This window comes from Salvelinus fontinalis, unplaced genomic scaffold (assembly GCF_029448725.1).
Source record: "Salvelinus fontinalis isolate EN_2023a unplaced genomic scaffold, ASM2944872v1 scaffold_0539, whole genome shotgun sequence".
Taxonomy (NCBI): Eukaryota; Metazoa; Chordata; class Actinopteri; order Salmoniformes; family Salmonidae; genus Salvelinus; species Salvelinus fontinalis.
The window spans coordinates 22,820-40,000 of record NW_026600748.1 but is presented as its reverse complement, the minus strand read 5'-3'; the positions used below and the strand labels follow the sequence as shown (position 1 = coordinate 40,000).

At 46.7% G+C, this 17,181-nt stretch overlaps 1 protein-coding gene across 1 annotated transcript in view; it reads left to right on the top strand.

Moving 5' to 3' along the window:
• spock3 (SPARC (osteonectin), cwcv and kazal like domains proteoglycan 3) overlaps positions 1-16,894 on the top strand; it is a 34,242-nt gene extending 17,348 nt beyond the window's left edge. The window contains exons 5-11 of the mRNA XM_055914367.1: positions 4,907-5,015; positions 6,789-6,900; positions 7,148-7,261; positions 10,298-10,534; positions 13,094-13,156; positions 13,475-13,612; positions 16,573-16,894. Coding sequence (XP_055770342.1) covers positions 4,907-5,015; positions 6,789-6,900; positions 7,148-7,261; positions 10,298-10,534; positions 13,094-13,156; positions 13,475-13,612; positions 16,573-16,733 — 934 coding nt within the window. The 3' untranslated portion in view covers positions 16,734-16,894. The remainder of the gene's footprint in view (positions 1-4,906; positions 5,016-6,788; positions 6,901-7,147; positions 7,262-10,297; positions 10,535-13,093; positions 13,157-13,474; positions 13,613-16,572) is intronic.
• The last annotated feature ends 287 nt before the right edge of the window (positions 16,895-17,181 follow it).

The window sequence follows — 17,181 nt, the reverse complement described above, 5'->3', positions numbered from 1 at the left end:
ACACAGACCACTACCAGACTGCTGCTTGTGTTAGCCAGAGGAGAGTCAGGTAGTTACCACACACAGACCACTACCAGACTGCTGCTTGTGTTAGCCAGGGGAGAGTCAGGTAGTTACCACACACAGACCACTACCAGACTGCTGCTTGTGTTAGCCAGGGGAGAGTCAGGTAGTTACCACACACAGACCACTACCAGACTGCTGCTTGTGTTAGCCAGAGGAGAGTCAGGTAGTTACCACACACAGACCACTACCAGACTGCTGCTTGTGTTAGCCAGAGGAGAGTCAGGTAGTTACCACACACAGACCACTACCAGACTGCTGCTTGTGTTAGCCAGAGGAGAGTCAGGTAGTTACCACACACAGACCACTACCAGACTGCTGCTTGTGTTAGCCAGAGGAGAGTCAGGTAGTTACCACACACAGACCACTACCAGACTGCTGCTTGTGTTAGCCAGAGGAGAGTCAGGTAGTTACCACACACACAGACCACTACCAGACTGCTGCTTGTGTTAGCCAGGGGAGAGTCAGGTAGTTACCACACACAGACCACTACCAGACTGCTGCTTGTGTTAGCCAGAGGAGAGTCAGGTAGTTACCACACACAGACCACTACCAGACTGCTGCCTGTGTTAGCCAGAGGAGAGTCAGGTAGTTACCACACACAGACCACTACCAGACTGCTGCTTGTGTTAGCCAGGGGAAGGTCAGGTAGTTACCACACACAGACCACTACCAGACTGCTGCTTGTGTTAGCCAGAGGAGAGTCAGGTAGTTACCACACACAGACCACTACCAGACTGCTGCTTGTGTTAGCCAGAGGGAGAGTCAGGTAGTTACCCCACACAGACCACTACCAGACTGCTGCTTGTGTTAGCCAGAGGAGAGTCAGGTAGTTACCACACACAGACCACTACCAGACTGCTGCTTGTGTTAGCCAGAGGAGAGTCAGGTAGTTACCACACACAGACCACTACCAGACTGCTGCTTGTGTTAGCCAGAGGAGAGTCAGGTAGTTACCACACACAGACCACTACCAGACTGCTGCTTGTGTTAGCCAGAGGAGAGTCAGGTAGTTACCACACACAGACCACTACCAGACTGCTGCTTGTGTTAGCCAGAGGAGAGTCAGGTAGTTACCACACACAGACCACTACCAGACTGCTGCTTGTGTTAGCCAGAGGAGAGTCAGGTAGTTACCACACACAGACCACTACCAGACTGCTGCTTGTGTTAGCCAGAGGAGAGTCAGGTAGTTACCACACACAGACCACTACCAGACTGCTGCTTGTGTTAGCCAGAGGAGAGTCAGGTAGTTACCACACACAGACCACTACCAGACTGCTGCTTGTGTTAGCCAGAGGAGAGTCAGGTAGTTACCACACACAGACCACTACCAGACTGCTGCTTGTGTTAGCCAGGGGAGAGTCAGGTAGTTACCACACACAGACCACTACCAGACTGCTGCTTGTGTTAGCCAGAGGAGAGTCAGGTAGTTACCACACACAGACCACTACCAGACTGCTGCTTGTGTTAGCCAGAGGAGAGTCAGGTAGTTACCACACACAGACCACTACCAGACTGCTGCTTGTGTTAGCCAGAGGAGAGTCAGGTAGTTACCACACACAGACCACTACCAGACTGCTGCTTGTGTTAGCCAGAGGAGAGTCAGGTAGTTACCACACACAGACCACTACCAGACTGCTGCTTGTGTTAGCCAGAGGAGAGTCAGGTAGTTACCACACACAGACCACTACCAGACTGCTGCTTGTGTTAGCCAGAGGAGAGTCAGGTAGTTACCACACACAGACCACTACCAGACTGCTGCTTGTGTTAGCCAGAGGAGAGTCAGGTAGTTACCACACACAGACCACTACCAGACTGCTGCTTGTGTTAGCCAGAGGAGAGTCAGGTAGTTACCACACACAGACCACTACCAGACTGCTGCTTGTGTTAGCCAGAGGAGAGTCAGGTAGTTACCACACACAGACCACTACCAGACTGCTGCTTGTGTTAGCCAGAGGAGAGTCAGGTAGTTACCACACACAGACCACTACCAGACTGCTGCTTGTGTTAGCCAGAGGAGAGTCAGGTAGTTACCACACACAGACCACTACCAGACTGCTGCTTGTGTTAGCCAGAGGAGAGTCAGGTAGTTACCACACACAGACCACTACCAGACTGCTGCTTGTGTTAGCCAGAGGAGAGTCAGGTAGTTACCACACACAGACCACTACCAGACTGCTGCTTGTGTTAGCCAGAGGAGAGTCAGGTAGTTACCACACACAGACCACTACCAGACTGCTGCTTGTGTTAGCCAGAGGAGAGTCAGGTAGTTACCACACACAGACCACTACCAGACTGCTGCTTGTGTTAGCCAGAGGAGAGTCAGGTAGTTACCACACACAGACCACTACCAGACTGCTGCTTGTGTTAGCCAGAGGAGAGTCAGGTAGTTACCACACACAGACCACTACCAGACTGCTGCTTGTGTTAGCCAGAGGAGAGTCAGGTAGTTACCACACACAGACCACTACCAGACTGCTGCTTGTGTTAGCCAGAGGAGAGTCAGGTAGTTACCACACACAGACCACTACCAGACTGCTGCTTGTGTTAGCCAGAGGAGAGTCAGGTAGTTACCACACACAGACCACTACCAGACTGCTGCTTGTGTTAGCCAGAGGAGAGTCAGGTAGTTACCACACACAGACCACTACCAGACTGCTGCTTGTGTTAGCCAGGGAGAGTCAGGTAGTTACCACACACAGACCACTACCAGACTGCTGCTTGTGTTAGCCAGAGGAGAGTCAGGTAGTTACCCCACACAGACCACTACCAGACTGCTGCTTGTGTTAGCCAGAGGAGAGTCAGGTAGTTACCACACACAGACCACTACCAGACTGCTGCTTGTGTTAGCCAGGGGAGAGTCAGGTAGTTACCACACACAGACCACTACCAGACTGCTGCTTGTGTTAGCCAGAGGAGAGTCAGGTAGTTACCACACACAGACCACTACCAGACTGCTGCTTGTGTTAGCCAGAGGAGAGTCAGGTAGTTACCACACACAGACCACTACCAGACTGCTGCTTGTGTTAGCCAGAGGAGAGTCAGGTAGTTACCACACACAGACCACTACCAGACTGCTGCTTGTGTTAGCCAGAGGAGAGTCAGGTAGTTACCACACACAGACCACTACCAGACTGCTGCTTGTGTTAGCCAGAGGAGAGTCAGGTAGTTACCACACACAGACCACTACCAGACTGCTGCTTGTGTTAGCCAGAGGAGAGTCAGGTAGTTACCACACACAGACCACTACCAGACTGCTGCTTGTGTTAGCCAGAGGAGAGTCAGGTAGTTACCACACACAGACCACTACCAGACTGCTGCTTGTGTTAGCCAGGGGAGAGTCAGGTAGTTACCACACACAGACCACTACCAGACTGCTGCTTGTGTTAGCCAGGGGAGAGTCAGGTAGTTACCACACACAGACCACTACCAGACTGCTGCTTGTGTTAGCCAGAGGAGAGTCAGGTAGTTACCACACACAGACCACTACCAGACTGCTGCTTGTGTTAGCCAGAGGAGAGTCAGGTAGTTACCACACACAGACCACTACCAGACTGCTGCTTGTGTTAGCCAGAGGAGAGTCAGGTAGTTACCACACACAGACCACTACCAGACTGCTGCTTGTGTTAGCCAGAGGAGAGTCAGGTAGTTACCACACACACAGACCACTACCAGACTGCTGCTTGTGTTAGCCAGGGGAGAGTCAGGTAGTTACCACACACAGACCACTACCAGACTGCTGCTTGTGTTAGCCAGAGGAGAGTCAGGTAGTTACCCCACACAGACCACTACCAGACTGCTGCTTGTGTTAGCCAGAGGAGAGTCAGGTAGTTACCACACACAGACCACTACCAGACTGCTGCTTGTGTTAGCCAGGGGAGAGTCAGGTAGTTACCACACACAGACCACTACCAGACTGCTGCTTGTGTTAGCCAGAGGAGAGTCAGGTAGTTACCACACACAGACCACTACCAGACTGCTGCTTGTGTTAGCCAGAGGAGAGTCAGGTAGTTACCACACACAGACCACTACCAGACTGCTGCTTGTGTTAGCCAGAGGAGAGTCAGGTAGTTACCACACACACAGACCACTACCAGACTGCTGCTTGTGTTAGCCAGAGGAGAGTCAGGTAGTTACCACACACAGACCACTACCAGACTGCTGCTTGTGTTAGCCAGAGGAGAGTCAGGTAGTTACCACACACAGACCACTACCAGACTGCTGCTTGTGTTAGCCAGAGGAGAGTCAGGTAGTTACCACACACAGACCACTACCAGACTGCTGCTTGTGTTAGCCAGAGGAGAGTCAGGTAGTTACCACACACAGACCACTACCAGACTGCTGCTTGTGTTAGCCAGGGGAGAGTCAGGTAGTTACCACACACAGACCACTACCAGACTGCTGCTTGTGTTAGCCAGGGGAGAGTCAGGTAGTTACCACACACAGACCACTACCAGACTGCTGCTTGTGTTAGCCAGAGGAGAGTCAGGTAGTTACCACACACAGACCACTACCAGACTGCTGCTTGTGTTAGCCAGAGGAGAGTCAGGTAGTTACCACACACAGACCACTACCAGACTGCTGCTTGTGTTAGCCAGAGGAGAGTCAGGTAGTTACCCCACACAGACACTCACTCACTCACACAGACACAGTGACTCACGGACACACACACACTGACTCACTGACACACGGACACACACACACACAGACACAGACACAGACACAGACACACTCACACTCAAACACACACATCGTCGTGACTCTGTCGTGACTCTGACTCTGGTTCAGCTGTGACTGGACACCATGTTCTGACACATAACTGGATGTTGTGTGTGTATAGTGTGAAGGAACCGGGCCTGTCTCTGAGTCCAGGGTCCAAATGCAGGCGCTGTCCAGTGGTCCATCCCTCTCCTGTGTGTGGTACTGACGGACACAGCTACTCAACCAAGGTAATACACACATTAATACACAATACACAGACAAATAGACACATATAACACTACTATAGATACATAATCCTGTCCTCATTCACCCTGTTAAAACTTCTTATGGCTGCATCGATTATGGGATCGATATGACAACAGCCATTGAAAGTACAGGGCACCAAATTCAAACAACAGAAATCTCATAATTAAAATTCCTCAGACATTCATGTGTTTTATACCATTTTTAAATGTAATCTTGTTGTTAATCCCACCAAAGTGTCCGATTTCAAATATGCTTTTCAGCGAAAGCACCACAAACGATTATGTTAGGTCTCCGCCAAGTCACAATAAGCACAGCCATTTTTTCCAGCAGTCACAAAAAGCAGAAATAGAGATAAAATGAATCGCTAACCTTTGATGATCTTCATCAGATGACACTGATAGGACTTCATGTTACACAATACATGTATGTTTTGTTTGATAAAGTTCACATTTATAACAAAAAATCTGAGTTTACATTGTCGCGTTACATTCACTAGTTCCAATAACATCCAGTGATTTTGCATAGCCACATCGATTCAACAGAAATACTCATCATTAATGTAGATGATAATACAAGTTATACACATGGAATTATAGATAAACCTCTCCTTAATGCAACCGCTGTGTCAGATTTCAAAAAAACTCTACGGAAAAAGCAAACCATGCAATAATCTGAGACGGCGCTCAGAACAATAGTCAAATTAGCCGCCATGTTGGAGTCAACAGAAACCAGAAATTACATGATAAATATTCCCTTACCTTTGATGATCTTCATCAGAATGCACTCCCAGGAATCCCAGGTCCACAATAAATGCTTGATTTGTTTGATAATGTCCGTTACTTATGTCCAATTAGCTACTTTGGTTAGCGCGTTTGGTAAACAATTCCAAAGTCACTAAAACCTGACGAAATGTCCAAAAGTTCCGTAACAGTCAGTAGAAACATGTCAACGATGTACTGAATCAATCTTTAGAATGTTGTTAACATACATCTTGAATAACGTTCCAACCGGAGAATTACATTGACTTCAGATGAGCGGTGGAACGGAGGTCCTCCTCATGTGAACGCGAATGGTTAAAGAATGGTCAGTGGTGACTAATTCTCCTCTCATCCGGCCCCCCTTCACAGTAGAGTCATCAGACAAAGTTCTACAGACTGTTGACATCTAGTGGAAGCCGTAGGAAGTGAATAGTCATTCATATCTCGCTGGGATTTCAATAGGATCTTGGTTGAAAATCGACCAGCCTCAGATTTCTCACTTCCTGTTTGGATTTTTTCTCAGGTTTTTGCCTGCCATATGAGTTCTGTTATACTCACAGTCATAATTCAAACAGTTTTAGAAACTTCAGAGTGTTTTCTATCTAATACTAATAATAATATGCATATACGAGCAACTATGACTGAGGAGCAGGCCGTTTACTCTGGGCACCTCTGTGCACCTTTCATCCAAGCTACTCAATACTGCCCCTGCAGCCATAAGACGTTAACACAACTATCTACTATAGATACATAATCCGGTCCTCATTCACCCTGTTAACACAACTATCTATTATAGATAACACTACTAAATACCTCTCTCTCTCTCTCTCTGTCTCTCTCTCTCTCTCTCTCTCTCTGTCTCTCTGTCTCTCTCTCTCTCTGTCTCTCTCTCTCTCTCTCGCTCTCTCTGTCTCTCTCTCTCTCTCTCTCTCGCTCTCTCTCTCTCTCTTCCTCTCTTCCTTTCTCAACCCATCTCTCTCCCTCTCTCCCTTCCAGTGTAAGTTGGAGTATCAGGCATGTATCTCAGGGAAGCAGATATCAGTCAAGTGTTCTGGCCAGTGTCCCTGTCCTGCTGTCCTTCCTGAATACAGCACAGCAGAAAAGACAGGTACACACACACACACACACACACACAACTGCCTGATGAGCAACCTTAACACCTTGGATTCTCTCTTTCATCCTGTGTGTTCTCTTTCATCATGTGTGTGTGTGTGTGTGTGTGTGTGTGTGTGTGTGTGTGTGTGTGTGTGTGTGTGTGTGTGTGTGTGTGTGTGTGTGTGTGTGTGTGTGTGTGTGTGTGTGTGTGTGTGTGTGTGTGTGTGTGTGTGTGTGTGTGTGTGTGTGTGTGTGTGTAGAGTGCAGTGAGTCAGACATAAAGGAGGTGGTGGGTCGGTTAAGAGACTGGTTCAGAGTTCTACTGGAGAACGGAAACAACAAGAAACTCAAGACACACATACCTCAGAAAAACAGTCAGTACCTCCTCTCTCTCTCTCTCTCTCTCTCTCTCTCTCTCTCTCTCTCTCTCTCTCTCTCTCTCTCTCTCTCTCTCTCTCTCTCTCTCTCTCTCTCTCTCTCTCTCTCTCTCTCTCTCTCTCTCTCTCTCTCTCTCTCTCTCTCTATCCTCTCTCTCTCTCTGTCTCTCTGTCTCTCTGTCTCTCTGTCTCTCTCTCTCTTTCTCTCTTTCTCTCCCTCTCTCTCTCTGTCTCTCTCTCTCTCTCTGTCTCTCTGTCTCTCTCTCTCGCTCTGTCTCTCTCTCTCTGTCTCTCTGTCTCTCTTTCTCTCTCTGTCTCTCTCTCTCTCTCTCTCTCTCTCTCTCTCTCTCTCTCTCTCTCTCTCTCTCTCTCTGTCTCTGTCTCTCTCTCTGTCTCTCTCTCTCTCTACCTGTCTGTCTGTATTAACACAGTCTAACACATCTATAATGTAACTAGTCACACCCCTTTAACTGCTGTCTGTATTAACACAGTCTAACACATCTATAATGTAACTAGTCACACCCCTTTAACTGCTGTCTGTATTAACACAGTCTAACACATCTATAATTTAACTAGTCACACCCCTTTAACTGCTGTCTGTATTAACACAGTCTAACACATCTATAATGTAACTAGTCACACCCATTTAACTGCTGTCTGTATTAACACAGTCTATCACATCTATAATTTAACTAGTCACACCCCTTTAACTGCTGTCTGTATTAACACAGTCTAACACATCTATAATGTAACTAGTCACACCCCTTTAACTGCTGTCTGTATTAACACAGTCTAACACATCTATAATTTAACTAGTCGCACCCCTTCAACTGCTGTCTGTATTAACACAGTCTAACACATCTATAATGTAACTAGTCACAACCCCTTTAACTGCTGTCTGTATTAACACAGTCTAACACATCTATAATTTAACTAGTCACACCCCTTTAACTGCTGTCTGTATTAACACAGTCTAACACATCTATAATTTAACTAGTCACACCCCTTTAACTGCTGTCTGTATTAACACAGTCTAACACATCTATAATTTAACTAGTCGCACCCCTTTAACTGCTGTCTGTATTAACACAGTCTAACACATCTATAATGTAACTAGTCGCACCCCTTTAACTGCTGTCTGTATTAACACAGTCTAACACATCTATAATTTAACTAGTCGCACCCCTTTAACTGCTGTCTGTATTAACACAGTCTAACACATCTATAATGTAACTAGTCACACCCCTTTAACTGCTGTCTGTATTAGCACAGTCTAACACATCTATAATTCAACTTGTCACACCCCTTTAACTGCTGTTTGTATTAACACAGTCTAACACATCTATAATTTAACTAGTCGCACCCCTTTAACTGCTGTCTGTATTAACACAGTCTAACACATCTATAATTTAACTAGTCACACCCCTTTAACTGCTGTCTGTATTAACAGAGTCTAACACATCTATAATGTAACTAGTCACACCCCTTTAACTGCTGTCTGTATTAACACAGTCTAACACATCTATAATTTAACTAGTCGCACCCCTTTAACTGCTGTCTGTATTAACACAGTCTAACACATCTATAATTTAACTAGTCACAACCCCTTTAACTGCTGTCTGTATTAACACAGTCTAACACATCTATAATTTAACTAGTCGCACCCCTTTAACTGCTGTCTGTATTAACACAGTCTAACACATCTATAATTTAACTAGTCACAACCCCTTTAACTGCTGTCTGTATTAACACAGTCTAACACATCTATAATGTAACTAGTCACACCCCTTTAACTGCTGTCTGTATTAACACAGTCTAACACATCTATAATTTAACTAGTCACAACCCCTTTAACTGCTGTCTGTATTAACACAGTCTAACACATCTATAATTTAACTAGTCACACCCCTTTAACTGCTGTCTGTATTAACACAGTCTAACACATCTATAATTTAACTAGTCACACCCCTTCAACTGCTGTCTGTATTAACACAGTCTAACGCATTTATAATTTAACTAGTCACACCCCTTTAACTGCTGTCTGTATTAACACAGTCTAACACATCTATAATTTAACTAGTCACACCCCTTTAACTGCTGTTTGTATTAACACAGTCTAACACATCTATAATGTAACTAGTCACACCCCTTTAACTGCTGTCTGTATTAACACAGTCTAACACATCTATAATTTAACTAGTCACACCCCTTTAACTGCTGTCTGTATTAACACAGTCTAACACATCTATAATTTAACTAGTCACACCCCTTTAACTGCTGTCTGTATTAACACAGTCTAACACATCTATAATTTAACTAGTCACAACCCCTTTAACTGCTGTCTGTATTAACACAGTCTAACACATCTATAATGTAACTAGTCACACCCCTTTAACTGCTGTCTGTATTAACACAGTCTAACACATCTATAATTTAACTAGTCACACCCCTTTAACTGCTGTCTGTATTAACACAGTCTAACACATCTATAATTTAACTAGTCACACCCCTTTAACTGCTGTCTGTATTAACACAGTCTAACACATCTATAATTTAACTAGTCACAACCCCTTTAACTGCTGTCTGTATTAACACAGTCTAACGCATTTATAATTTAACTAGTCACACCCCTTTAACTGCTGTCTGTATTAACACAGTCTAACACATCTATAATTTAACTAGTCACACCCCTTCAACTGCTGTCTGTATTAACACAGTCTAACACATCTATAATTTAACTAGTCACACCCCTTTAACTGCTGTCTGTATTAACACAGTCTAACGCATTTATAATTTAACTAGTCGCACCCCTTTAACTGCTGTCTGTATTAACACAGTCTAACGCATTTATAATTTAACTAGTCACACCCCTTTAACTGCTGTCTGTATTAACACAGTCTAACACATCTATAATGTAACTAGTCACACCCCTTTAACTGCTGTCTGTATTAACACAGTCTAACACATCTATAATTTATCGTGTTACTCTGACCCCTGACCCCTGACCCCTGACTTCTGACCTCTTGTCTCCAGAGATCAGGTCAGGGGCGGGGCCTATCTGTAAGGATCCTCTTGGTTGGATGTTCTCCCGCCTCGACACAAACTTTGACCTCCAGCTGGACCAATCAGAAATCAGCACGCTGGGGCTGGACAGGAAGGAAGGCTGCTCCGACGCGCTCTTCACTTCCTGTGACACACCCACCGACACACTCCCCGACACACTCCTCCTCTCCAGCGCAGAGTGGTGCACCTGCTTCCAGAGATACACAGGTGAGGAGGTACACACAGGGTGCTGGCTGGGTGTTGTAGTCTTTCAGTGTGCTGGCTGGGTGTTGTAGTCTTTCAGTGTGCTGGCTGGGTGTTGTAGTCTTTCAGTGTGCTGGCTGGGTGTTGTAGTCTTTCAGTGTGCTGGCTGGGTGTTGTAGTCTTTCAGTGTGCTGGCTGGGTGTTGTAGTCTTACAGTGTGCTGGCTGGGTGTTGTAGTCTTTCAGTGTGCTGGCTGGGTGTTGTAGTCTTTCAGTCTGCTGGCTGGGTGTTGTAGTCGTACAGGGTGCTAGCTGGGTGTTGTAGTCTTTCAGTGGGCTGGCTGGGTGTTGTAGTCTTTCAGTGTGCTGGCTGGGTGTTGTAGTCTTTCAGTGTGCTGGCTGCAATGATGGTGTGATATGGGTGGTATCCAGCAGCATATCGCCCTGCATCCCACTGCTGGCTGGCCTCTGAAGCTAAGCAGGGTTGGTCCTGGTCAGTCCCTGGATGGGAGACCACCCTGCATGATTTGGTACTAGGCCAGACACTTGAGGCAGTAGTGAAAACAGAGTAACAGCATACCACCCTGCATCCCACTCCTGGTCTTGCTTCTGAAGCTAAGCAGGGTGGGTCCTGGTCAGTCCCTGGATGGGAGACTAGATGCTGCTGGAAGTGGTGTTGGAGGGTCAGTAGGAGGCACCCTTTCCTCTGGTCTAAACAAAGATCCCAATGCCCCAGGGCAGTGATTGGGGACACTGCCCTGTGTAGGGTGCCGTCTGTTTAACAAGGTGTCCTGACTCTCTGTGGTCACTACAGATCCCATGGTACTTATCATAAGAGTAGGGGTGTTAACCCTGGTGTCCTGACTCTCTGTGGTCAGAGTAGGGGTGTTAACCCTGGTGTCCTGACTCTCTGTGGTCAGAGTAGGGGTGTTAACCCTGGTGTCCTGGATACATTCCCAATCTGGCCCTCATACCATCATGGCCACCTAATCATCCCCAGCTTCCAATTGGCCCTCTGCATTTTATAAACAGTGTTTCTGGTCATGAATCATTTGTGTGATCGTAGTCCAGGGATGTATTCACTAGGAACCAAAAAGACCCAATGTGTGATCATAGTCTGGGGATGTATTGACTAGGAACCAAACAGACCCAATGTGGGATCATAGTCCAGGGATGTATTGACTAGGAACCAAATAGACCCAATGTGGGATCATAGTCCAGGGATGTATTGACTAGGAACCAAACAGACCCAATGTGTGATCATAGTCCAGGGATGTATTCACTAGGAACCAAACAGACCCAATGTGTGATCATAGTCCAGGGATGTATTGACTAGGAACCAAACAGACCCAATGTGTGATCATAGTCTGGGGATGTATTGACTAGGAACCAAACAGACCCAATGTGGGATCATAGTCCAGGGATGTATTCACTAGGAACCAAACAGACCCAATGTGTGATCATAGTCCAGGGATGTATTGACTAGGAACCAAACAGACCCAATGTGGGATCATAGTCCAGGGATGTATTCACTAGGAACCAAACAGACCCAATGTGTGATCATAGTCCAGAGATGTATTCACTAGGAACCAAACAGACCCAATGTGTGATCATAGTCCAGGGATGTATTGACTAGGAACCAAACAGACCCAATGTGGGATCATAGTCCAGGGATGTATTGACTAGGAACCAAACAGACCCAATGTGGGATCATAGTCCAGGGATGTATTCACTAGGAACCAAACAGACCCAATGTGTGATCATAGTCCAGGGATGTATTCACTAGGAACCAAACAGACCCAATGTGTGATCATAGTCCAGGGATGTATTCACTAGGAACCAAACAGACCCAATGTGGGATCATAGTCCAGGGATGTATTCACTAGGAACCAAACAGACCCAATGTGGGATCATAGTCCAGGGATGTATTGACTAGGAACCAAACAGACCCAATGTGTGATCATAGTCCAGGGATGTATTCACTAGGAACCAAACAGACCCAATGTGGGATCATAGTCCAGGGATGTATTGACTAGGAACCAAACAGACCCAATGTGGGATCATAGTCCAGGGATGTATTCACTAGGAAACAAACAGACCCAATGTGTGATCATAGTCCAGGGATGTATTGACTAGGAACCAAACAGACCCAATGTGTGATCATAGTCCAGGGATGTATTGACTAGGAACCAAACAGACCCAATGTGGGATCATAATCCAGTGATGTATTGACTAGGAACCAAACAGACCCAATGTGGGATCATAGTCCAGGGATGTATTGACTAGGAACCAAACAGACCCAATGTGTGATCATAGTCCAGGGATGTATTGACTAGGAACCAAACAGACCCAATGTGGGATCATAGTCCAGGGATGTATTGACTAGGAACCAAACAGACCCAATGTGGGATCATAGTCCAGGGATGTATTGACTAGGAACCAAACAGACCCAAATGGGTTGAAACAGGGAGGGACTTAGCTGATCTTGTCCAATAAGAAACACTTGTTTTAGTTTTCTGCTGCCAAACCGTTGTGCTACGATGTACACTAATGAATACACCCCTAATGTGTTGCGTCTCTCCAGACTCCCCCTGTTGGTCTGAACTGACCGGTATTAACAAGAAACAGGCTGCGGAGAAGCTACTGGGTGAGTCTCCAACGCTAACCTCTCTCTATGACCCCTGACCTCTAACCCCTGACCTCTATAACCCCTGACCTCTAACCCCTGACCTCTATAACCGTTGACCTCTAACCCCTGACCTCTATAACCCCTGACCTCTAACCCCTGACCTATATAACCCCTGTCCTCTATAACCGTTGACCTCTAACCCCTGACCTCTAACCCCTGACCTCTAACCCCCGACCTCTAACCCCTGACCTCTAACCCCTGACCTCTATAACCGTTGACCTCTAACCCCTGACCTCTATAACCGTTGACCTCTAACCCCTGACCTCTGACCTCTAGGTCAGTACCTGCCAGTGTGTGACTCAGCGGGCTACTACCGGTCCCACCAGTGCCACGGCAGCAGCGGACAGTGTTGGTGTGTCGATCGCTATGGCAACGAGGTCGCAGGGTCACGGACCCACGGAGCAGCAGACTGTGGTAGGTCCGCGCTAAGCATTCTGGGGGAAATAACTTCCGACTGACTAATTGGTTTGATGCCGATAAACAGTCGACCGTAACTTGATTGATTGACTCTTAGTGATTGGCTGACCGACTGACCACCTGATTTGGGAATTTGGTGTTTTATCGGGATACAAAAGCAGCAGCTACTCATCCTGGGGTTCCACAAAAAACATGAAACAATACACAATACAGAACATTAAAAAACAAGAACAGCTCGAGGACAGAACTGGTTCCTGTGTTCTGTAGGGTGGTGTTTAACAGTAGTTCCTTCCTGGTTCCTGTGTTCTGTAGGGTGGTGTTTAACAGTAGTTCCTTCCTGGTTCCTGTGTTCTGTAGGGGTGGTGTTTAACAGTAGTTCCTTCCTGGTTCCTGTGTTCTGTAGGGGTGGTGTTTAACAGTAGTTTCTTCCTGGTTCCTGTGTTCTGTAGGGGTGGTGTTTAACAGTAGTTCATTCCTGGTTCCTGTGTTCTGTAGGGGTGGAATTTAACAGTAGTTCCTTCCTGGTTCCTGTGTTCTGTAGGGTGGTGTTTAACAGTAGTTCCTTCCTGGTTCCTGTGTTCTGTAGGGTGGTGTTTAACAGTAGTTCCTTCCTGGTTCCTGTGTTCTGTAGGGGTGGTGTTTAACAGTAGTTCCTTCCTGGTTCCTGTGTTCTGTAGGGGTGGTGTTTAACAGTAGTTCCTTCCTGGTTCCTGTGTTCTGTAGGGTGGTGTTTAACAGTAGTTCCTTCCTGGTTCCTGTGTTCTGTAGGGTGGTGTTTAACAGTAGTTCCTTCCTGGTTCCTGTGTTCTGTAGGGTGGTGTTTAACAGTAGTTCCTTCCTGGTTCCTGTGTTCTGTAGGGTGGTGTTTAACAGTAGTTCCTTCCTGGTTCCTGTGTTCTGTAGGGTGGTGTTTAACAGTAGTTCCTTCCTGGTTCCTGTGTTCTGTAGGGTGGTGTTTAACAGTAGTTCCTTCCTGGTTCCTGTGTTCTGTAGGGGTGGTGTTTAACAGTAGTTCCTTCCTGGTTCCTGTGTTCTGTAGGGTGGTGTTTAACAGTAGTTCCTTCCTGGTTCCTGTGTTCTGTAGGGTGGTGTTTAACAGTAGTTCCTTCCTGGTCCCTGTGTTCTGTAGGGTGGTGTTTAACAGTAGTTCCTTCCTGGTTCCTGTGTTCTGTAGGGTGGTGTTTAACAGTCGTTCCTTCCTGGTTCCTGTGTTCTGTAGGGTGGTGTTTAACAGTAGTTCCTTCCTGGTTCCTGTGTTCTGTAGGGTGGTGTTTAACAGTAGTTCCTTCCTGGTTCCTGTGTTCTGTAGGGGTGGTGTTTAACAGTAGTTCCTTCCTGGTTCCTGTGTTCTGTAGGGTGGTGTTTAACAGTAGTTCCTTCCTGGTTCCTGTGTTCTGTAGGGGTGGTGTTTAACAGTAGTTCCTTCCTGGTTCCTGTGTTCTGTAGGGGTGGTGTTTAACAGTAGTTCCTTCCTGGTTCCTGTGTTCTGTAGGGGTGGTGTTTAACAGTAGTTCCTTCCTGGTTCCTGTGTTCTGTAGGGTGGTGTTTAACAGTAGTTCCTTCCTGGTTCCTGTGTTCTGTAGGGGTGGTGTTTAACAGTAGTTCCTTCCTGGTTCCTGTGTTCTGTAGGGGTGGTGTTTAACAGTAGTTCCTTCCTGGTTCCTGTGTTCTGTAGGGGTGGTGTTTAACAGTAGTTCCTTCCTGGTTCCTGTGTTCTGTAGGGGTGGTGTTTAACAGTAGTTCCTTCCTGGTTCCTGTGTTCTGTAGGGGCGGTGTTTAACAGTAGTTCCTTCCTGGTTCCTGTGTTCTGTAGGGGTGGTGTTTAACAGTAGTTCCTTCCTGGTTCCTGTGTTCTGTAGGGGTGGTGTTTAACAGTAGTTCCTTCCTGGTTCCTGTGTTCTGTAGGGGTGGTGTTTAACAGTAGTTCCTTCCTGGTTCCTGTGTTCTGTAGGGGTGGTGTTTAACAGTAGTTCCTTCCTGGTTCCTGTGTTCTGTAGGGGTGGTGTTTAACAGTAGTTTCTTCCTGGTTCCTGTGTTCTGTAGGGTGGTGTTTAACAGTAGTTCCTTCCTGGTTCCTGTGTTCTGTAGGGGTGGTGTTTAACAGTAGTTTCTTCCTGGTTCCTGTGTTCTGTAGGGTGGTGTTTAACAGTAGTTCCTTCCTGGTTCCTGTGTTCTGTAGGGGTGGTGTTTAACAGTAGTTCCTTCCTGGTTCCTGTGTTCTGTAGGGGTGGTGTTTAACAGTAGTTCCTTCCTGGTTCCTGTGTTCTGTAGGGTGGTGTTTAACAGTAGTTCCTTCCTGGTTCCTGTGTTCTGTAGGGGTGGTGTTTAACAGTAGTTCCTTCCTGGTTCCTGTGTTCTGTAGGGGTGGTGTTTAACAGTAGTTCCTTCCTGGTTCCTGTGTTCTGTAGGGGTGGTGTTTAACAGTAGTTCCTTCCTGGTTCCTGTGTTCTGTAGGGGTGGTGTTTAACAGTACTTCCTTCCTGGTTCCTGTGTTCTGTAGGGGCGGTGTTTAACAGTAGTTTCTTCCTGGTTACTGTGTTCTGTAGGGGTGGTGTTTAACAGTAGTTCCTTCCTGGTTCCTGTGTTCTGTAGGGGTGGTGTTTAACAGTAGTTCCTTCCTGGTTCCTGTGTTCTGTAGGGGTGGTGTTTAACAGTAGTTCCTTCCTGGTTCCTGTGTTCTGTAGGGTGGTGTTTAACAGTAGTTTCTTCCTGGTTCCTGTGTTCTGTAGGGGTGGTGTTTAACAGTAGTTTCTTCCTGGTTCCTGTGTTCTGTAGGGTGGTGTTTAACAGTTGTTCCTTCCTGGTTCCTGTGTTCTGTAGGGTGGTGTTTAACAGTAGTTCCTTCCTGGTTCCTGTGTTCTGTAGGGGTGGTGTTTAACAGTAGTTCCTTCCTGGTTCCTGTGTTCTGTAGGGGTGGTGTTTAACAGTAGTTCTTTCCTGGTTCCTGTGTTCTGTAGGGGCGGTGTTGGAATCATCCGGAGACCAGGGCAGCGGAGACTCTCTCTTCTCCGACGACGACGATGACGATGCCTTCGTCCTGAGCGACCAGTCTCAGATAGATGACGAAGATGACGAAGACCAGGATGACGAAGACGGAGAGGAAAGATATCTGTCATAACTCCGTCACTCTGCACGTCGCTAGGGGACGACAGCAGCAATAATAGTTGCTAGGCGACCTCTTCACCGCTAACAGACTAAAGACATTTCTCTCTCTCTCTCTCTGTGTGCGTCTCTGATTGGCACCCTATACCCTATTTAGTGCACCAGGGCCCATGGGGTTCTGGTTGAAGGTAGTTCCCTACATAGTGTACAGGGCCCATGGGGTTCTGGTTGAAGGTAGTTCCCTACATAGTGCACCAGGGCCCATGGGATTCTGGTTGAAAGTAGTTCACTACATAGTGTACAGGGCACCATTTGTAATGGTCACTCTGTGTTTGTTGTCTGTTCCTAACTTTAAGGTGGACTCAGCAATACGACACCATCGTACAAAGTGGGGGTGACTTCCTGTCAATAACAGACGTCATCAACAACAACAACAACAAAAAGCAAACAACAACAAATGTGAT